Genomic DNA, 24,875 nt, shown 5'->3' on the forward strand with positions numbered 1-24,875 from the left:
ACTATAGACGCATTTTTGTCACTCAAATCGTTTTTTTTTAATATTTTTTATGAATAGAATTAAAGAATAGAATGAATAAAATATAGTCATTTTGATATTGCGTTACTATATGAAACCAAATATATAAGTATCTTCTAGAAAATAACTTTATAAAATAAATCACTCAAACTATACATTTACAATGAAAGTGTAAGTTTCGAAAAAAATAAATATCAATAAACAGTAATTTTTTATTTTACTCGCCCTAATGACACTATGAGTACTACTACTACTATAAGATTCTTCCTCGTAGCATCAAAATTATAATTTCAGAAATGCACTCATACACAAGCTATATTCGCATTAAACTACAAAATCACACAAAAAAGTATACGAGGAATTTTTGCAAATATATTCGTTATTCATGGATGATTTTTCCCATAATATTATCAGAAGTAATGACGAGTATATGGTTTCATTTATTAACGCAATGTCAAAATCAACAATCCGATTTAACTCTACTGGATAGTGTTAATATCATGATATAAATAATTTTATAAAATTCATTGTTTAATTGGTATACAATTAACTAAAATAATATTACATATGATTAATTAGTACCAAGTTCCTACTAATTAACTAGAGTTGCAGATAAAATCTGTCTTTTAAGAGTATGTTCTATTTCTAGTACCTATAATTGAAAACAAGCGTAACTTTTAGTTAATTAAAAGCACAAAAATCTATTAACACAAGCTAAATTATACTGTATAGTGTGGAAAATCAAGGTGAACGGCTGGTCGCCGGCACTCCACACGGATCGAATGAAAATGGCGCCGCATTTAACATCCAACCGCGTAACGAAACGTACCGCGCCATTTTGAAAAAAAAACATCGAGCGTCGATAGAGGTTAACATCAATAAAAAAATTAAATAAAGAACGATAGTGCGTACTTTTTAGTGGAAAATGACAATTTACAGTAAAATTGTTCAAATAATATTAGTCAGTGTGTGATGAGTTTCGGAAAGCACTTTGATTTTGAAGGTATGTTATTTTAATAAGAAATATAAATGTACTTAAAATAGGTATTTATGTGATTAATCGATCCCATTAATTTAATATTTTAATACAGTTTATAAGTACTTAGTTTTTTTTATCAATATTGCACACTACATCAATAATTTTATTACATGATTTATTCTGAATTATGTTATAAAAATATACAAACCCAGTATTAAATAAGTCCTATCGTAAAATACAAGATCTCAAATAATAGACACTAATCGTAGCACGGAAACTATTAACTTTTAGACTAACATTGTTTTTTTCCGTTATACTCAAGTAATTACAGTGAATAAGAGTTATTAGTGTGCAACCTCACGAACAATAGACACATACAGAACAATTAAAGTAAACATTTATAAAAAAAATAAGTTATTCCAGGGCACGCGAATAGATATAAGTTAATAGGTTGGTACGTTACTTGCGCTAAAAAACTTTAACTGTTACATCTTGATAACTGATTGTTGGTTAATGGCAAGTGTTTCTTTCGCGGGCAAAAAACGCGTTATAATATCCTCACTTGGGGGGTGAGTGTAACGGTTATATTGGTTTAACTGGTCTTAAAGCCTAATGTCGACTTTCGGGAATATAGCATCATCCGACCGAACATTGGACCGAGCCCCTAACCTGTATACCCACACCGACATACCAACTAAAACCCGCGGTGGCCTTCTTCAGCTCATACGGAACTGCCCCGGGGTATCTTGTTGCACTTGAGCAATATGCACTTTTGTCTTCTTTAATAATATACAAACTCTCTTTATTGTATAACAGAAAATGCGTACGCAAATTAGATCACAAATTTTTGAGTTATTGATACAAATATACGTGGAATACATACATGGCCAAATGAAAACGTTCTCCTTTTGAAATCATTAAAATAATTTTATATTACATAATTTTCATTTAATTATGGCCTACCTAATCATCGTAAGGGTGTGGTATAATATGCAATAGAGTGTTAAAATAACTTAACTTCTTTACATTACTTACGTTATTCTAATTTGTTATTAATTTTAGTATAATTTACATTTGCATCACGGAAAAACCTCATAATAATGATATTGACCTTTGTATATAATTCAAAGGCAACATAAACGTGTTAATGTAAAAAATAGAGACGTCATGAGACGATACCGGAACAAATAGATTCATAGAATAATTGCCACAAAAAGCGAGGTTATATTCATGTAAAACTTTTTATTGATCTAACTTTTTATTTCAAGTCATTGTTATGTGTGACATCTTTTTTTTGTACATTACTTGTATCTGCTTATAACATTGCAATATTACCAATTACTAAGTTATAAACTATTAAGTCATTATTCATCCAAGCTGTGGAAAATTTTAGTGTGTTAAATGACAAGCAATTCGGCAATATTAATAGTGATTAATATACATAGTGATACATACACTTCTTTCTTTCTCAATATTCGTACATCTAACCTTTTTTCACTACGACATCTATCATCCTGTCTTTTTATTAACTTTTGCTATGATGTGCAAGAATCAGTAATTATATGATCACGAAAAACAATATATGTAAACAAATAAGATACAGTGATTGTATGATCACATATAATAATATAAATAAACAAGATATAAGTATTGCAAGCGATTGAAAGTTTTCATTACACTTAGAATATGTGGGTAAATAGCTATATAAATAAATTTTATATACACACATCAGGCCTTTATCCTTGGAGGGTAGTCAGAGGTCTAACAAGGGCACCCACTTTTCGCCTGTGTGTTCCTTCCCATGATAGGATTAGAGCGAACCTATATAGAAAACCTAATCTATTCATCCTAATAGCAAAACCAAATATCACATTGCAGGACCCAGGTTTCGCTAATACCGTGCCTCAGAGTCTTGTAATTCCATGACAAAAATGACGATCTATAAATTTTACCTGATTTACCAACTATTAATTAAGTAGACAACCTGGTGTAAATGGTCTTATAAAACAAAAATAAAAACGAAGAATAGATTGTGTTAATAAATGTTGTCATCTACGGCGTCGTCGTAGTTATCCTTTATAACTTTCATAAGATAGGGAACAATCTCATTCACGCGCCTATAAAATTACATTAACTGCCCAATTTTCATACCTAATTGTATTTTTTACAATTAAACCCCTAATCACCTATTAAAACGGTCATATTTTGAAATGAACCGTTTAAAAATTGCTTAATTTTTGTTTTATCAGCCCGCAAGGGTCGTTTTATACAAAGACACCGGACTTCTGGGTAAGCGCTTTAGGCGCGCGCATTAACACAAATAGACTTTATTTATAGTCAATGACCCATGCATTGTCCCGGCTGTCAAAATTGCTTAATAAAAATAGCCCTTTATTGACTGCTCATGGATCGTCCGGGCTGTCAATAATTGCTTGAGAAAAATAGACTTTATTTTATTCAATTAAAGTTTTTTTTTGTTAATCCATTTTTTGACAGCCCGGACATTTTCATGGGCTAATAATTGTAATAGTTATTATAATACTAACCGTTTTGCAAAAATGGACTCTAAATTTGTAATACATAATATCGACAAATAACTAATATATTTATACAATATGTTATCTTTACTTTTGTTGTTTCAAATTTTCTATAATGTGGATATTGTTGCATTAGTTTCATAATGAAAACGCCACTAAAATTGTTGATTCCGTTTACGTTCTAAGGCACACATCGTATTAATTTGCAACCAACACCATTAGATAAACAATAATTAATGTTTCGGTAGTTTTAATTTTCCAAAAAGACCTAAAATTGATTTTTTATAGCAATTATTCGTAAATTTTTGCATATTCCCATCATAACTCATGCGCCGTAAATATATGGAACGAAATTTCAAGGCCGCTTGCTTAATGTAGACTAAGTATTGCGTTTATCAAGTCAATTTATAATAGAACCTTGTGCCAATCAGTGCAGCGTTGGGAAGCCACTTCTACTGTTATAATGTACTGATTATTATTATGAATCAAGATCTACGCTTTAGATTTTTTAGTTTGTCGAGGCAGTGCTGTTTTTTATAGGTTTGACATCACGCCTCTGACAGGCTATGATATAAAACATTTTAACAGATTAGTGTCAGAATTAACATTACTTAGGACATGTATCTATGTATGAAGTTATTAAATTCCGATTTTAATTGCAATGTATTTTCTAAGTGTGACATTTACAGCAGGAAGTCGTGTATGTAATACAAATATTTTTTTGTGTACTTTTTTTTTATATGTATAGATAATAGTATCATTTTTAATTCTTTGCCTTTGAACAGAGCTATATTTCTTATAACAGATGTATAGCATAAGTTATTTTTCCCCTATCACATCCTGGGACGGAACACACTCGGTAAAAGTGGGTGCCTTGGTTGCACCTCTGCATACCCCTTCGGGGATAAATGCGTGATGTGTGTGTGTGTATTTTCCCCTTACAATTGCACGTAAAAGTAGAGTAGTCATTATTTAATTAGTTTTACTACCCACTGCGCAATATTAAAAGGGTATCCCAGAAGAAGCGCCGCCAACAAAGACTACAAACACTATATTCGGATCACAGATACGTATGATTTTTTTACCCAAAAAAAATTTTGTTGTAGAGGTAATGAAGGATGAAGTACCTTTTGTAAACATTAACGATATATATATACAGTCGGCCGCAAAAGTAGTTGAACAAATTCAAAACATTTCTACACATTCTTCAATAGATTTTTAATTTCGAAAATAAACGTAATTCGTTTGTTTTAGTGAAGGAATAACGATAACAACAGTTTAAAGGTGATATGAAATTTTGTTTTTTTTCATTACAGCACCATAATTACATAATGTCTACAAGTCTCATTATTAATAAATGAACATTAAAGACGTTAAACGTACATTACTAGCAGACAGTAGTGAGGATCCTAAAACGATAACACATTATCCGAAATATAATAATAATATAATATCAGCCCCGTATAATATTTTGTCCCACTGTTGGGCACGGGCCTCCTCTACTACTGAGAGGAATGAATAGGGCTTAGCCCACCACGTTGGCCTAGTGCGGGTTGGTAGACTTCACACACCTCGAAAATTCCTAATAGAAATTTTTTTAGGTATGCAGGTTTCTTCACGATGTTTTCCTTCACCGTTAAAGCAAGTGATAATTCACAAAGAATACACACATAATTTTTTAGAAAAGCCAGAGGTGTACCCTTGGGTTTTGAACCTGCGGACATTCGTCTCGGCAGTCCGTTCCACATGAAATATATTTGTTCAACTATTTTTGTAGCTGACTGTACAAAATATGATATGAAAAACATACTATAATAACTTTAACAGTGCTATCGAAATATAGCTATTTGCAAAACGATGTGAAAACTTTATTATACATTTTGATGTAGAAAACTCCCTTGTTTCCGCGTTACGCCACCTGTCGGTGCTCAACGCAAACCCGTTCACCCACTTGTCTAATAGGGCAACAATAAGGAAGTCAGCGTTTTGTAATTGATCCTATATAGCACTTGAATTTAAGTAGGTCCGTTTGTCGCCTTTAATTTATGGATTAGGAATAGTATGCGCCTACGCATAATCCAGTAAGTTATACTCAGGATACGATAACGATGTAATCAATAAACTCTTTGCTAACAAATCTTTAATTCAGATAAAAAAAAATACGCTGAATTAATTGGCTAGGAGTTTGTGCGATAGTACGAAGGACAAATCACTAAGATCAGCATAACAGATGAATATTTTAAGAATGCATAAAAGACTAATATATAAACATTATTTTTTGTGTTATGTTTTAATTACTTTATACTTATATCTATAGCTCTTCTGTAGCTATATACTTACTACAAGTCGCTGGCTCACTATTACAATGTTATATGTATTTGACGTGCAAATTGAATTGTACTCGACATGGTCCTAAGTCTTTTTCAAGGAGAATTTTTAATAACCCCGAAAGATAAACAAAGGGGGAGACATGATATATTTTTTAAAATTTTTACGAACACGTCTCTTTATATTTGATTTTTGCAACACGGTACAAATTGACATTGGTGATAGGACCTTGCCAGCCAGCGATTTATTACGAAGTTGGTAAGGAATTTCGTACAGACTATTATGACTTATTTAGATAGGTTGTAAAATAATATGATAATAGTAACATGCAAATCCGCGTGCACAATGAATTATAAATCGCGTTTAATGTTCGCCATTTTAAGAGCTCTTGGTTGCGGTTGACCGAGATTAGGTGTGGTCAGTATTTGTCTACATTTAATACCTGACGATAATCGATGATTTTTTTGCGTGGGATAGCAGTGACTTCATTGAACTTGCAAGTAAATTGTAAAGAAAGACGATGGATCTATTTGTTTTTCTTTTAAACGAGTTCGTCTTTTCCTTCACTGCACCTAGTAGTACTTGGAGATGGATCAAAATAGAGTCGACTTTTTTATACGGCAAAATGAACCCAATGGTAAGGGGAATTGGGTTCATAATGAATGATACTGGCGACTGTAACCCCTCGCCAGTCGGCATAATTATGCCGATATTTTAAATAAAAATACTTTCATGGTCACTACGTCGGGTTTACAAGGTTGTATAAATGACGCTATCCAGGATGGTATAAATATCCTACCACCAGCAATCCGTTTGTTGCTACAGTTTTGTTGGCCTGTGTTGCTGGATTCATACGTGTGGAGCATTTTACGCGACTTGGAATTTACTGGGGCTGGTGGTGGTGGTGTGGCTGAACCGAGATCCTAGGAAAAAGCAAAAAATATGACACGAGGCCCCGAGCGGAGCAAAAAAAAACGTCCCTGGTTTTATCAGTTTCGTCGGTCAGGTCGTAAAATAGGTCCTTCAAGGCGCCGCGCAGGGCCCCTGTAAGAGTGAGTGGGTTGCCCAGTATGATTCTCCTAATCACGCCTCTAATTAGGACACGTTTTTGTAAGATGTTTACTACAGAAACAAATACAAAATATAATTCAGAAAAAAAATTGTCGCCACAATAACGAGCAAATGTTTTGCGGCAGTTTCTGATGTACTGAGGCCAATATTTTCTATAATTACTTGTACTTGTTCGAGAATGATTATTTAATATGGCATTGTTTGAATTTAATCTTGATTAAATATATCATTTGAACGGCTATGCAATAATTTTGTGTTCTCCGTTACCGCCCTTTAACACAGATTCAATTTTATTAAGACTGTGTGGTTTTGTTGTTTCATAAGAGTCATTATTTTTATTTAGTAATTGGGCTCTCGTAGAAGTTTATGGCCCATTTATAAATAAATTTATCATGAACCGATGTGTACGATCCCTTATGCGTTTAAATCGGTTTATGGTTATGGTGCTATTACTCAATTATTATTATTTTAGGCATACGTAACTGAGAATCGTCAATAAAAGTGACCTTTGATGTTATACAACGTGTCTCAAAACTAGCATTTACATATTTTATTTAATAGACGTCGTTTTTCGATATTTTCAAAAATTGATTATGTTTGCAACTTACTTGAGGCAACTGTCAATTTCAGTAATATTTTAGTGTATAGTGCAACAATTTGAGTGTGTAGGGGCTATTTATACTCTGAGGCAGCACTCTATTTTTATTTTATAAACATTGTTTTTACATTGATATTTTTATTCATTATATTTTCTGTAATTGTATACGAATGTTTTCTTTAATGCGGGATATATCTCGCCACAAGTGTTTGCACGATGTTTAGTACTCCCACGCAGAAACCAGTGTTTATATAACATTACGGCATCCTGAACGGATCCTGTCAAATATGGTGCAATATCGTCATCGCCCTTTAGATAAAGAAATACCTTTATAAATAAAATAAAAAAATGTTGCAAAGTTTATTCTTATTTAAATGAATTGAGAAAAAAACCTTTTAAGTTATTATATACGGATCTTTGTAAAACTTATTCTAATGGATTGATTTCTCACTTTAGATCAATTTTTTCCGGTCGAAATTGATACCCGATTTGAATAACGAATTTATATCGGACATCCATTTCTATTACATTTATGCGGTAGCGAAATTTACTGATTATCATTCTTAAAATACAAGTAAGTTATCTATTCGTTATACAGTCAGTCCCCCCCTCCCCCACGTGACCATCAAGGCTGCAAAATCTCGGGAGTCAAAGGAAGAAGTCAAAATGTCGGGAAAAAATTAAATTACATAAACCGCAATAAAATCGGAAAAATAGTTTAATATTAATTATGTACTTGTTTTTAATAATTATGACCAGAACGCGACTCTACAAATCTATCGTAATACAACACAAATATCCTCAATTACTACAATAATAAAAAAAGACAAATAAATGTACTTAATCTGTTGTACAATCATATCAGTCAGGAACTCTTGCAATATTTATACCACAAATTTACTTCAAGACTTCGAAATAAATAGGTGGTTAACTTAACTAGTAACTACTTAACGAGGTGCTACTGACGTGAGAGTAGATTTACTAGCACGGCTTATAATTGGTTACTTACTTATCACGTGTTACAGCAGTTGTTTATGACTAAAAGAAAACGTACTAGGAGAATGTTCATAATACACATCTTTTTAAAGAACACTATGAAATTAATATGGGTTCATAGTATTTTTTTTTCGAGTAACACAATGGAATTTTATTTAGTATATTAAGCGAATAAAGAATTGAAGTTCTCCTAGGTAAATTTGTTCCGTGATCAGCCTGTTAATATCCGGTTCTAACAGGCCGGCATAATTATGTCGACTGCCCAGGGGTAATCATTTCTCGTCAGTCAACATTATATTGGACCCCACTCCACTTACCATCAGGTGCTGTGGGGTCACCACCGTGCCTTTGTAAAAATATGAATGAATGTGATATAAAAGCATCCGATTCCTTAATAGTGGAAATAGTTGAAAATAAGTGATATTTATTGTATTAATAGTACTGACCTTATTAAAAACTAGCCGTATAGCTCTCACTTTACAAGGTTGGAAAGTTCACCGACACTGTGGAGCGGAAATTGTATATTGGAACTGTGCGGAACCAATAATACTCAACAAATATTGGTCTTGGTAAAGTTGATTTCTGAATGTACAAATAGATTGTAACGAGCAAAAAATTAGGAGGCAAAAGACATAATTCTATTCTCAACTAAACTACCGAGCTTAGCCGCATGGGTTCTAAATTCACGAGGTTCTGAGTTCGACTCCCAGCTCGGCAACACTCCTTAGGATGAGAGGATATAGTCCGTATGACTGAGAGAGCATGAAATATAGTAAACTCAATTGTAGTCAGCCAGAAACGCACAGCACACACAGTGAAAACTCTACTAGTTAAAAATAGGCATCAGTAAGAATACCTTGTGCAAGACCATGATAAATCTTTTGCGTTGATTGATGTCATTCCAAGCATTTTTATTCACTGAATTAAACAACTGAACTTTTAAAAGAATCGACATTAATTACTACGGAAATTAAAAACCAACAAGATAAAATCGTTACATATTATAAAACAAGGTCGCATGCCGTGCCTGTCTGAACATACACAAAAACTTCCGAATGGATTTAGATGAAACTTAGTATGTAGATAATATGAGACCCTGGGAAGGATATACGCTCCTTCGTATCCCGGGAAAATATATAACAGGACCTTTCTTCTGGAAAAACTCACGCGAACGAAGCCACCAATAGAAACAAGATATTATAAAACGAGTTTTTTATTTATAAACATAAGCAAATTTGCATTTATTTCGCATGCTTGAGAAGGTGCAACGACCCGCTCACTTTCCGTATAAAAATAAAAAGCGGTAACTGGTTATAATGCAAAAGATCGACATTATTATCGGACGTAAATTTTACATCAAGGTGATTTCTCGGAAATGTCCACTTAATACGAATTAACAAATGGATCTAAATAATATGAATGCTTTAAGTGGGATAAAATAGCATCCGAAGTGGTTGTGGAGACTTGTTAAAATTTACTTGTATCCCGTTTTAACTTAATATGGTACTTTCCTATGCTTTGGTACATTATTTTATACGCATTAGAACAGTATACGAACAAAAAATTCTTCTATAAAAACAGCATCACAATTTGTTGAAAAATAAAGCAGTCAATCATATTTAAAATCATATTGTGAGCAAAACGGGTTGAGCTAAAAAACGGTTGAGCTATTGGGATATCCCTTTCTTACGCACGCAGCATAATGGCCAGTGTTATTCGGTGACATCATAGTTTGCTGCTACTGTTATTTGACAGATATCTCTTCCACCAAATTTCAAAGCTTTATAACTATTTATTATTGCTTGAATTTTAAAAAATATTTTTCAGTTATTATATTGTATGAGATTAATTGGGAAAATATATTTATATATATGTTTTTTTCAAATATATATTTATATATATATTTGAAAAAAAAAGTGATGGGTTGTCTTGGGTTAAAATTAAGGTTTACAGAACGATCTTTTTTCCAAAAATTTCACCCTTCATGGTCACGGGGCAGAATGGAGACTGTAAAGTCTTCGAAACTTTAAGATAAAAAAAATAACCAAATTATAATAAAATCCGTTAAATAGTTTTCATTTCAATGTCAAATATTCACATAAATATAAGAAATGACTACAAATTACTTGGTACTTAAATCAATTATAATAGTCAGCTTCCTTCTTATCATCTTCCGCCAATTGATTCTAAACATTAGTCATTTGTACATAGATTATACATAGGTCCACTGACCTACTCATCTCTATAACCTAAAACCTATGTTGTCATTACGGAAGACGAAGAAGCAGACCATGGAAATCAATCATAGAGCCAGCGAGAGCGTCTCTATATTATGTGAAATCATTTGTCAATGACACCAAGGTATCATAGATCATATATTTTGTGTAATATATTGTAATAGTGCGTATAAAGGCAAATACTACGATGGTTTTCGGAAAACGATTGAAATTAAATAAGTACTAACAAACATACATGACGCCTTTATCAACGAAAGAGTAGGCAGAGTATCAACTAGGGCACCCACTTTCTGCCATGTGTATCCCATGATGTGATAAAGGGCGAGCTTAGCGCCACATTTGGCACAGATTTCAGACTCCGGGCTGAAAGGTAAAATTTTAATATTTGTGACTACTATTAGCCTTAACTTTAATTATAATATAAATCTGTGTGTAAAATATAAGCTGTTTGTTATTCCAAATAAGATAAATAATTAAATGACATATTTTTTTGATATGTGCATGGAAAATGACTTCACTGTTCTCCTTTGGAACGGCGTCCATAGTATTAAATAACGAGAAATTTGAAGAATATAGTAAATACTACGGATTATCATTTGGATATCTTACTTCCTACTAATATTATAATTGCAAAAGTTTTTAAAAATGTTCTGATTTTTGTAAGAAGTTAACGCAGAAACAACTAAGCGGATTTGGACAAAATTTATTACACATTTTTGAATTAACACATAAACTACTTTTATCCCGGTAATTTCATCCGATAGGAGTTAATATATATTTGATTTATAAATAGATGGCGCTAGCATCGTACAGTATTTTATGGACTTTTATAGCAGGAAAGGCTTTCCATGCGGGCGAAACCGTGAGCTAAACCTAGTGACTCATAAAAAAAGTAAATGAATTTAAAACAAAACATCGAATCACGTTTACAGTTCGTCTTATGTAATTCTTAACCTTCAAGATTGCTGTGAGAGTAAAACAGGTTGTGTATTTTTATGCGTTTTGTACCGACCCATGTTTATCATCACTTTAGGGTTAAATGGATTATTAAACATGCAAATGATTGCTATTTAATCCAAAATGATTTATTTATTTAAAGCATTGATACTAATAAGTAATAGGAATAGCGACATGCTGTGTTAATAAAAATTGCTGACATAGAAATGCGTCTTGTGTAAGTTACTTCAGTATGAGCAATTTATGTGTTCTTTGAAAAATCTCACTGACTCGTGACGGATACTTGCTAATTTTATTTTTCAAATTTATTGATTTTGTTTTTATAATTTGAGTATTTTTATGTCAAAACAGTATGCATCAATATATTCGATGTTGTGATTAATATGAACCATATTTATGAGTATTATTTCATCTAATATGCTGAAGGTTGATAACTATTAGCATATTTACTCTCGCTCGATGAAGGGCCCGCTTGCGCAAACTAAAGGTCGATTTAAAAATCCAATATCTATAAATTTTAATTATAACTGGCCATAAATATATAATTAGTTATAACATTTCATCGTTTTAAATTGTTTATCGGCAAGGGCAACATGTGTATTGGAAAAATTTACGTTTATCGATAGGAAAGTTTTATATTCTTATGTGAGCTAACACATGTTCGAGCACAGTATTCTACCGCAGTAAGTAATACGATGTTCTGTCTGTAATTAAAAAAATTACGTCCGTTGTTTGACGACAGACATAAAGTAGGAGTGGACTAATTGTTTTAATTGTTTGTAATAACCAACAATTTTTTTAAGTGTCGTAAGATAGTGGCAATATTATACAAAACCCAAGGGTTTCTACATACGAATAATGTCACAATAATTATATAAATTGTTAATACACAGCCTTGAAAAGTTCCATACGTGACAAGATAAAATATTTTTACTGCACATTCATCAAACAAATCTTATAAAATATTTTCAAAATTAACATTGGGTACAGTTTTAACAAAAACAGATCATAAAAATTCGTATTTAGTGGCACAAATATAAAGGAGGTACTATGGAGTAACAAGGTCATTTTTTACTGGAAAGTGTATTCAAGTACAAGTATGGTACTTGTTTACACTTTCCAGTAAAAATGACCTTGTTTGGAAATGCTAAGTTTAATGTAGTGAATAAAACATATCTTTTATCATAAGGACATCATCGCACGCATTACGTGTAGAATGTTTGGACATAACGAATAAGTTTAAGTGCTTTGTGCAATACATTTTAGTAAAAAGCTGTTTATAAGTAAAACTGCTAGTAATAGACTACGTGATACTTGTCTGGATAGCCTGTACAATATTGCAATACACGGCATTCTGGTCCGTATTGCAGTGACGAAAGGTGAAATTTTCCAAAATCCCAAGATAGGTTATGCTGGTTATGTCTGCAAATCTAATAATTAAATTCAACAAAGGGAAGCCGCCAGGAATCGGGTTCTATGGTTCCTTAGCCACTGCTGTGTTGAATTCTGGTGCATTTAATAAAACGTACGCTATCTTAAACAGGGTTTGTGTCCCTCAACGGTGAGCTGGCTGTTCATTTACCAACCGAGAATCGAGCCTAGAATTATACAGTTCCCCTTTCAAATATGCTGCAATTATGTCCTATTACTTCTTGGGAAGGAACAATTAATGCGGAAAGTACAACAATTGCCACTTTTCCTGTCCTTTCGGGAATGAAAGCCGTGAGAGTATAACCGTTTTAATTGAAAATTCGTGTAAATGTATGAAATAGTTTTTACAAAATCGTAGCATAAACTTATGTCCACGTGCTTATCTATATCACGTGATAATAATAATATAAATCACTGCGATAAAATCCGTAAATAGTTTTATTACAGTAACTAACATTCGCGTAAACATAAGAAATCTTATCACGTAGTTTTAAGTCTTGTTTAGCTCAGTGACTTACTATACGACAGACTAAAAGACTTCAACGCGTTCGAAATAATTAAGTCATATATTTATGTGAGAACTCTGGCTTTTCAATCCAATTCATTTTACAAAACAATGGGCTTTTCATTATTTTATATTTAATTTTCATTTCATAAATAAGATCTGGTCACTTTGTAAAAAATAACGGCATTCCTTCAACTTTGTTTTTACTCGAATTAGGCTTACACTAATTTCATTGGTGCTTAAATCCATGGATGCTGCTTACCATCAGGCGAACCTCTTGCTCGTTTGCCTACTAAGGCAAAAAAAACATCGTTTCTGAAATATTGTAATAAAATGAAGTATAATAGGTTGTTTAACTCGTGACTGAGTTTTATAGCATCAATAAAATCTATCTTTGCGGTCTCACTAAAAGCTACACAATATTGAACGTTTGTAATAGTTCAATATGATGGAAATATCAATAAATAAAATGAAACGCGTACATCTGACGTTTCGAAATGAGAGATTTTTGAACTTGCAATAAAATAAACCTTACAATAATAAGGACTCAATAAGTTTTGATAATTACTCTATAAAAGCATGGCAAAGTGACCACTGTACCTGATAATATAATGTCGACTGACGAGACTTGATTACCCCTCGGTAGTCGACACAATTATTCCAGCCTGTTGGAACCGGATATACACAGGCTGATCCCGGAACGCGACACACATACGTGGGCCACTATGGCGGGTTTTAACACCTTGTGTATGGTTGTCGGTATCCGCACGGATATAAAATATATCCTACCTACAGCAAAAAAAAAGTGTCAGCCTTACTGCGCTCTTAGTGTTTTACAAGATGAATTTCTTTTTGTAACAACATTACAAAATAAAGCTAAATAATTAAATTAAATTACCTTTAATATAATTCACCATAAAACATTACTTGCATTATTTTGTAACTTGTACACAGAATTATGAAAACTAACGTGACTTGTATTAACTATTATAATAACTGGTGTCAGAGTGTTGTTACATTTTTATTGCCGCGACCTACTTGTAATTTACTTTTGACGAAGGTCCATATCGTCCTGTCCCTAACCTCCCTTTACTTTGCGCAAACATGGTCAATGCACCGCAATTCCTATACACATATAGTGTACACCAGTCACAGTACATCAAGGAACGCTGCTATCTGATAGCTGTAATTAAACAGAACGAAAAGTCCTTGGTATTAAGTATATAATGTAAAGAACTACATATTAGTGCGAAGGATCAATATTTTTTATTGCTTCGAATGACGAGACGAGCTTTCCGTTCACCTGATGGTAAACGATACGATCGCCCATAAACAGTAGAAACACCATCCAACACCGTGAACTACAAAGTAATGTTGGTATTCCACTGCGCTCGCCATCCTGACACATGAGATGTTAAGTCTAATTATGTCCAGTAGTTACACTGACTACAATGTTCTTCGAATCAGAACACAACTGTGACACACTGCTGCTTGGTGACAGAAATAAGACATTACGGTGGTGCCTACCAGGGACCCGATTCCTACTGGCTTCCTTTTATGTATAATTTAATTATCTAAGATGTTTTTATTACATAGATACGTTGTCCGAGCTCAATACTGGCAAGACGAAAGTAAGGTAACTGCCCGACATTCAATTAGTCAACCTCCAACCACTGTCGCGACTAGTCGGCTTACTAACTTTTTGTATTTTAATAAATAAAATGCCTTCCTGTGTTTTTTTTGACGATGTACACATTATACTCCAACTGTGAACGAAAAAACGTTTCATTTTATACGTTAGTAATAAGTATACACTATTTAACTTATTTTTTAAACTAATAAATGCATTTTATTCGACTGTCATGGCGACGGGGCGGCCGACGCTCGAACCCATTCGGTACCACTCGGGCTCGCTCGGACCGTATCAATGCGAGTCGCTTGGGCTGTGACTATAGTAAATACTCCGCTGTTTTATGTGCAATTTTGTTAGTGTATGACGCGTCTATTTGTAAAATGTCATTGCTAATTATCATCAAAATGATTTGCAGACTGTATTATGCATATTAGTACCCATATGTTGTGTCGGGTCCCGGGAAAATTACATCTTTCGCCACTGCTACATATCTATACGGTCTGAAAGGTGCTCTTGATTTCTATATAACACAATATTTTAAAATCTTTTTTCTTAATTTGGCATGTACTCGATACATCTCATCATAACATACTAGAATAAAGCTAATATTCTTATTGTTATAAATATGCAAATTTGAAAAAAATGTTGCGATGTTTGTTAGTTATACACAGAAACGGTTCAATGGATTGAGATGGAAATTGGTGAAATTTGGCACACGGGTAGACCATGTCCTGGATGAAATAAGCTACTTTCTATTCCAGTAATTTGGTTCCATGTGATATAATGGAGATGTTTAAAGAGACGGCACTGGCCTCGTATTAATTGCATGAATCGCTATAATGTGTTAGGGACTTTTGTAGAGGAAAGGCTTTTTATGCCGGCAAAGTCGCGAGCAATACATGAGCTATATCATAGTTTCTTTGCGTTCTGAGAGAGGAAGAACCTTCGCGAACTGATAATAACAAATCTTCAAGTGTTCCGTAGTTACATTATATATAGGTAAGTATATCAATTGCATAAAGCCAATTATCATTGCACGCATGGTGAAAAATGCGTGAGAAACAAAACATTTATGATTACAAATTACAATAGACAATGGTCAGGAAAATTCCCTTCTATTGTATATCATTAGCAAGTAGCGTACCAATTGTTAAAACAATGCCTACTTAATAACAAATCATTAATGCAAGAATTAGCAAGGCCTTGAGTAATTTAATAAACGCCTAGCTAGATAAGTAGGTCTTTATTCTACTGAACAAATGAAAGGCAGTGGTGTTGATGCAGATATTCTCTGCCCTATGGGCATATATTGTCGTGTCGTGCCGTTTTATCCGCCACAGTGGTTAGTTTCGAAGGATCCCATTGCTGAAAACTTGTCTTAATCTAGTAAGACGAATTAAGGTAACCTGCGACTTGAGGGATGCATCTCTCATTGGTTGATATTATATTTCTCTCATTATGAATGGGTTCTCTGGAACAATCTTCGAGACCTACAGTCATTGCCCACAGTATCGTCATTTTCTGTGACGTTATAAAGCATTGCATATACGTCAACGTGTTATCGAATGTCACTGCGCTACTATGAAACTTATAGTTATTGAAATCAGAAGCAACTCGATTTTCGGCAATAAGTTTATAGCGTATTCGCACACGGAGGTCAATGAATAGCCGAAACTGTGGAAATCAAAGATTTCTAAGATAATATAGAGCGGACATTGGGAAGATAGTCATAATTTTGAGCTCATGCGATGGTTACTCAATCATTTTTCAATTAATAGCATAACACCAATGTAAAATAATTCCAATTTTATCCATATCGTGATTTGCACGTTTTTAATGCGCATATTACCATATTTTGTGTAGATATGTTATTTTTTTATTTATCTAACGACGCTGTGACATCTTGTCACACGGACATTTCAAACAAGACAATGACTTATTATCTATTGGTTATAACTTTTGGAGCACATTTTTTTTTCTAATGTTCGGTCTATAACTAGACTGCTTAAGGTCTTTGGGTAAAATATAATTTATATTAAATGTAGCAAATTCAATTTTAACGTTAACAAGTTTTCATACGACATAGCGTAAAACAATTTGAAATTCTTGCCTTGCGCCTAATCATGACGCAGCCTTGCGGATCACCTAGGCCGTGTACGTTGCATTACCAACTCATTAACAGTTTGCAAGTTTACCACATCTTAATGAAATTGTTGTTGCAATAGTGAATTATAATTTTGTTTAGAAACCTCAGTACCTAAAATATGGCAACGGTTATATCAGCGAGGTATGGAAATCGTTTCTTGAATCAAGGTATAGGATTTGATTTAAGTATTTTTAAATGAAAAAACGGCTTATTTATCATTATCTGTCACCCTATGGAGAGATATTCCCCACATTAAAATGTTCGTACATATAAATATAAATATTGAATAAAAGTATAATATAAATACAACAATTTCGATTCCCTTCTACAATCATTTTAAATAATAAGATTCCGTTCATTTTTAACCGGCCAGCTGTATAAAAATAGAGCGCCGACATCACAGAGTATTTACTATTGAATTATACTCGGAAAACAATGGCCGCACCATACCGCCCACCGCTTCGGAGATACAGATTTCATGCCTAAAATTATCTATTTATTATGTTAATTAAATGAACACCACGTGTTTGTTTCCTAATGTTATGTTGTGCAAACGCAGCAATACCGCGGTCTTATTTCTCAAATACGCACGTTATTAAATATTTAGACCTACCTTAATAATAATTAAATGATAATTTAACGCCGTAATAGTATGGAATGCGTGAGTTGAAAGTAAATGAAGGGATATTAGACATGGCAAAATCAAGCAGTGTCTTTGCCTATCCCTATAGAACACATTTAATGTCCTATAACTAGGCACAGATCTTGTCCACAAATGAGAGAACTAACCTAATGCAATTGCCAACAAGTTTTGAAACATATTTTAGGCAGGATAAAAAACTAAATCTTTGCATCGCAATGCCATGTTATCTGGTCTAGTTGTTCTTAAATTACGCAAAATGCCTAGAAATTATCTGTTGTTTTTTCAATGCGATGTTATAACTTGTGACTGGCAAACGCTTTCATTGCCCTTAATAATATACGTGCAAGGCTGTACAGTCATTGATACCTTCGCCTAAAGAAACAAATTACTAACCATAGATTTTTTTAAATCGTTTCATATGAATCGGTTAAAGTCAAAAACCTGTTTCCCTAGCTTTATTGACATTGGCGTAGCACAGCAACACAGTGCTTGTAGCCACATTTAAAAAAAAAAGTCAAGAACCATACTATATGGCCTTAAGTTTTTTAGTTTCATAATAGACTATATAGAGAGATCTCGATATATATTTTTAAATTTTTGTTCTGTATGCCAACACGCGTGCGTAGACGCCTACTAATAAAAGTTTAATAATTAATTAAAGTATCAAGGGCTTGGGCTTCAAGGTTAACTAAGGTTGAGTTGTGCAACGTCCACACCGGATCGTGTTTCCGACGTACTTATTTGGATATTTAAACTGGATGTAGCAATGAGATTAGAATGCGCTTTATTTATTTAATTATTGTTTCGGATTACCAGTAGATGAAGCACAGTAACAATACAGGCAAAAATACGCATACAACATTAGCTAAATTCTGTGCTCTTCAAGTAGGCAACCACAACTTACATGTATTAGCTTACACCACCATATGGATTACAAGAATTTTTTATTACTTATACAGTATGATTTTATTTAACCTTAAAGTTTTCAGAAAATAAATCTTTCTTCTTGTGATAAATATAAATATGTCAATTGACTTATAAAATAATACTTAATTATATTCAGGGAGCATGTCAGAGCCAGTGGAAGGCGGCGCTGCACTGGCATGGCGTTTGCTCGCCACTCTGGAGGGAGGATCGCTTATCCTGGCCGCTTCAGCACTGCTGGCCTACACTGCGAGGAACCGCATAGCCGCGAGAGGCAACCGCAGGCCTATTAGGAGCGTGCTGGTAAGCATTGGACCGTTATTTTGATTTCCTAAGTTTACGCGAGTGTTAGACATTAAAATTAAACTATTTATCGGATTTTATCGCGGTTTTATTTAAATCCGAATACTTAATAGTTTAATTTAAATTGGACCGTTAGATAAAACCGCCTTTTTGTTGTGTTATATCTGATGACCCCAACAAAACTACCGCTTTGCCTCTAAAACTGGATGATCGTTGTAAAACACTTTCTCCACGAAAACAAAAAGGTAGGACGAGCTTAGCAATATTTATGCCCAAATGAAAAGAGATGACAATATTTGTTTTAACAGTTGATTAAATTTACTCGAATCACATCTATTACTGAAGAATCGAACTTAAAATTTTGGTCCATAGCCAATATATTTTATAGACTTTTGACCTGAAATAGAAATTACGTTTAGTTATTGTTTTGTTTGGAACAACACGGACATACCTATTCCTAACTACACCAATTGTCTCAGTCGTTTTATTATTGCATTATATCACAGAGTAACAATAGTTTATATAATTAGATCTTATTTATTTAATTGCTTTACGCACAATTATGTTATACTATAAATGATAGCAAAAAAATAATAAGGTATAAGCATTTTTTTTTTTAAATATATAGCGGGTCTTTAATCCTGATACAACTCTTTCACGCGGGCGAACCCGCGAGCAAAAGCTGGTATACGATAAACATGAAGGCAGATTTACTTACATCACAAATAAATGATCGCACACACTTTCTGACAAAACAAATTACGCACTCGTTTGTAATATGTAATTACTAGAGTTTTGTTTGAAGCCCAGAGACCCTGACCGACATTTCACGGGTAAACTTGTTTCGTATGTTATTGAACTTGTGTGCAACTTATTATGTGGATATAAATATTTTAATTTATAAATATGTGTAAATATTATTTATATTTATGCATTTTATGTCCATAATGAAGGAAATGAATACATATTCTCGGCCTTCTTGGGGAAGTAATAAGATTCCAAAGAAACGATACTTTATTGAGGTATCTACTTAATCGAATAAATAATTTGGTCACATGTCATTGTAAGTGATCGAAGAAGCCATTCATAAGCACCCAAAGTATCAGAAGAATTGAGACTACGTATTTAAAAAAAGAAGAATAGAGAGAGAATGATAGAGGCCTTTCTCAATTATTCTTACCAAAACGTAACATCAAAACTCTTTCCTTCCGTAGTTAAAAGACTTGAGTACGACTGAATTGGCAATGTGGTAGAAATATTTCCCGCCCTCCCGTTCGGCAGTGTACCTTCTAAAAGCCTATTAAAATTAAATTACTTTTCGGTTTTTATCGCGGCTTTTTTATATTTTAGTTTTCTTCTTTGTTCTTCATAAGAACCTTCTCCGACGGTAACAAATACACCAAAAAATAGTGAAATCAGTCCAGCCGTTCACGCGTGATGGCGTGACCAAGGGAAATAGGGATTCATTTTTTTGTATATAGATGTATAACTTAAAAAAATATTTGAGAATGTTGCAGCTTACAGACACTACTAACTCGTTGGGCAGAGAGCTGAAGATGCAGTTGGAGTCGCGCGGTTGTGTTGTGCGCACATTGATGAGCGGAGCAGAGAGCGGAACCACGAGCGGAGTGGGTAGCGGACAGAGAGTAGACGCGCTCGTCGTGGTCGGCGCCGAGAGTAAAGCAGGCGACTTAAATGCCATGGCCTGTGTAGTGAATGAAGATGTTTACAAAAATTTAAAAGTGAGTGTAATTGTAACTGGTAAAAAAAATTTAGACAATTTTCTATATGATCGACTTGGATCAGCTCTCAAGTACACGACTAAGTAATTGAGAGGGCTATCTTTAAACCTAACACGGATCACCAGACACTACCATTAGCAAATGAAACATATACTTATTGTAAATATAATAAACAATATTTAGCTTTTAAAGATACCTAAAATTAATATCTAGTGAAATGTGATCCCTTACAACGCAATCACAGCGACCTCCTATCTTACAGACATGATCCTTGAATAATAGAAAGCAAATAAAAAACGACTCGCAATTGACGTTACAATTGCAGTCGATATTTTTTTGCTAGCTTGCGACACAATCATCAGATCATGAACGATTTCTACTTTCAATATTTGATCAAGAAAATCCCGTGAAAAGCACTTGCTGAAATAATACAACACTGGGGCCTTATTCTCTATCCCGCACGTTATTTTGACAGTGTATAACAAGCACGTAACACAACGCATCATGTTTAGGACTATAGAAATTTGGCTTACAGAATACCATTCCACGCACATTTCTCGGAGATAACATGACACGGCCGCGTTACGCGTTTACACTATCATACAGAATAAGGGCCCTGGTTATTAAATAATAACATACATAAAAGGTCAAAGTCCGCCCCGTGACCATGAAGGCTGCCAAGTCATCAAAACGTTGGGAGAAACTCCGATATAAAAAACCGCGATAAAATTCGTAAAATAATTTCATTTCGTTAACTAACATTCGCGAAAACGTAAAACGTCATAAGGGTCAAATAAATTTCACTACACTATTGTGTTTATTGATCTTGAATATTATTTCAATGAAGACAATATCGTTAATAGTTTGACAGTAAAAAATTATCTGCGCTGCGCTCTGCCATATTTGCGCAAGCCCTTAGGTAGTTCCGGAATTATTAACGGTCCTGAGATATGTTAATCTTCTTACCGTCCTCTTTTAATCTAGGCCCTAAATTCTATTTCTTACATAGACCCTATTTTGTATTGTATTGTAGGCAGTCCCAATTTTAGATAATTTTGTTTGAATGCTGAGAATCCTTTTGATTTATCTCGAGATATTATAATCTCATGTATACCCTTTTTATATAAATGAATGACGAGATGAGCAAGTTGCTCACCTGGTCGAAAGCGTCACGACTGAGACATCAGATGTTAAGGCTCATAATGTCTAGTTATTACATTAGCCCGAAATTCTAATATACTTCGACCTACTACTATGTTAAGACTTAAGCCATCTATCATGCTATTAATGTACCATGTATTTTTTTTCAGTTACTAGAAACCCTATCGCCGCTGGTACGTAGGGGTGGGTGCGTGGCATGGGCGTGCGCGGGCGCGGGAGCGGAGAGCGGAAACTTCAGCCAGGCGAGCGCCGCCTTCGACACCGTCCTCAGAGCAAGCCTAGAACATATTGCTAAAGTGTACGACTTTTATAATATGTATAAACTTAATTATTTTGATTAAATCGGTTAGTTTAGGCTTTTAAGTTCCATTATTTTAAATCCTTAAGAATGTTCTTCGCTACGAATGCATAGGACTGCATTCTACTCGTCATAATAAATACTGTCGTATATGGCCGTTTGAAATTCAGTCATAGGTATATATTATCACATTCTTATTTCCTTTGACAGGACTCACTGCGACCCAGTGTGGGTGGGCCGCCATGATGGAGCTGAGCGGACAGCGGATCGATTAGTCGACGCGCTCTTGAATTGCACCACCGACCACAACACATCTGTGTTTTCTATTAGGCATGTTAATAAAATTTTATTTACGGAATCTGTGGCATGAGAAATTCTTAATTAGGGATTGATTTTCGAGATATAATGTACAAGAGCGTCGCGAGCCGATGGCCCAGGGGGTGTCAAGTTGAGTCGAGAGTGAGAAAAGTATTATTTGAAGGTACAGTCGAGAGCACATATGCCTCCCCCACTTCCACTATCCCGCTTTAACAATATCAGAGCAGAGCGTAATTAAGCCTACGAAATATTAGGTATGGAAATGGTGAATTCATTCGATAGCCTAGTTGATTGTGGAACGGACTGCCGAGACGAATGTCCGCAGGTTCAAATCCCAAAGGCACACACCTCTGACTTTTCTAAAATATTATGTGTGTATTCTTTGTAAATTATCGCTTGCTTTAACGGTGAAGGAAAACATCGTGAGGAAACCTGCACACCTGAGAAGTTCTCTATAGGAATTTTCGAGGGTGTGTGAAGTCTACTAATCCGCACTAGGCCAGCGTGGTGGACTAAGGCCCAATCCTCAGTAGTAGAGGAGGCCCGTGCCCAGCAGTGGGACGGTATTATAATACAGAGCTGCTGATTCGAGTTTAAAAACCCCTGGGGGGGGAGCAGTAGCACCTCCCTGCCCCCGCTTGGCGACGTCCTTGATAATATATAATCTGTTGATGGTTTAAAGCTTACTTTTAAAATGGAATGCTTTAAATTTTACTACTGTCCCCTGACACATACCCTACACATAACGTGCAGCGAAACCACTTCGCCGTATCATCGATAAAAAAGCCCTAGTACGTAACTCATCGCGCATGTCCCCGCGTGTAAACGTGAGGTCCCTAGTATAGCGCCAAGCCTCTGGCGGTTGCGCCCTTTGAATGTCAATTTTCAAAAGTACCTACAGTAATAAAATTTCACAATCTGAAACTAATTAAAACATTCGTTTGTTTGCAGAAATGTAGCACACAAAGTAGGAGAATACGTCTGCCGATGGTTGAAGATTGTGTCCTGAGATATTCAAGAAGTGTGCTTTTTAAAAATAAACATAGGTACCTGCCTATTTCGTAGAAATAAAAACAGTTCGCAGGCCTACGTTACATGGGCATGCTCACACTCTGTACTTAACTGCCAGCCGAATAAAAATATTATAATATATTATAATGATCAGGCAACCAATTTTAAGCTATTGCGGTATAGCAACTAAATTTGAGATTAGTTAGTAGCTATGGATGTATATTCATAGCTACTAACTAATCTCAAATTATTATGTTCGAAGGGCAGCAAATTGTGTTTGCAAATAATATTAGATTTTTATTAATCTTCGATTTGCTATTTGGAAATCTTTTGAAGATTTTTAAGAATTTGTATAAATATTTGCAATACTTATCTTTTTTGATATAAAATCTATCTAAGTTACAAAACTATTATAAGTAATTTTTAAGTTCTTGTGATACAAAATAAACGCCTAATTAATAAATTATTGTCTTATTTCAATAGCCCTAAATTATCCATTGTAAACTTATAAAATACAAGCTTCTTGCAAAGACATAATGTACTCAAAATAATATCGAAATAAATAAAATTAATAACTACCCGATATTTCAATAGATAATTAGTATTAACTATTTACCCTAGCATCATACTATTTAATATAGGTAGATGTCAGTAATGCATACTCATTAATTATTTCTAATGAAGGCTACTTTTACTCAAAAATAAGTATGCATCGATATCATCGCTGAAACAGTTTAAACCAATGCCTACGTAAAATGTTATAGCAATCTGAAATTTAGTGACTGCGATGTGTATAGTCTTAGTTATTTTATTATTTAACTTTACATTACATAGGTACGTCATTATATAGATACGATTGTTTTAATTTTTGAAAGTAATCGAGTGTACCACGTATTTTAATTAAATCGGTAAGGCATCCAAAGATACCTTATGGAAATAATTAGCACACCCTCAAGACACAATCTTCTCTTATTATAAATGGCAGGAGTAGACGCATAGTAATGATAAACGTATCACGTAACAGCTAAAATTAATTGAG

At 34.0% G+C, this 24,875-nt stretch overlaps 1 protein-coding gene across 1 annotated transcript; it reads left to right on the top strand.

The window, feature by feature from the left end:
* Positions 1-766: 766 nt before the first annotated feature.
* Positions 767-24,304, top strand: LOC115448687. The gene is made up of 6 exons (XM_030176203.2): positions 767-1,021; positions 19,143-19,306; positions 20,824-21,048; positions 22,359-22,507; positions 22,718-22,837; positions 23,777-24,304. Exons 1-6 carry the CDS (start codon positions 991-993, stop codon positions 23,832-23,834), a joined length of 747 nt encoding a protein of 248 aa, XP_030032063.2. The 5' UTR covers positions 767-990; the 3' UTR covers positions 23,835-24,304.
* The last annotated feature ends 571 nt before the right edge of the window (positions 24,305-24,875 follow it).

This window comes from Manduca sexta, chromosome 25 (assembly GCF_014839805.1).
Source record: "Manduca sexta isolate Smith_Timp_Sample1 chromosome 25, JHU_Msex_v1.0, whole genome shotgun sequence".
Classification (NCBI taxonomy): Eukaryota; Metazoa; Arthropoda; class Insecta; order Lepidoptera; family Sphingidae; genus Manduca; species Manduca sexta.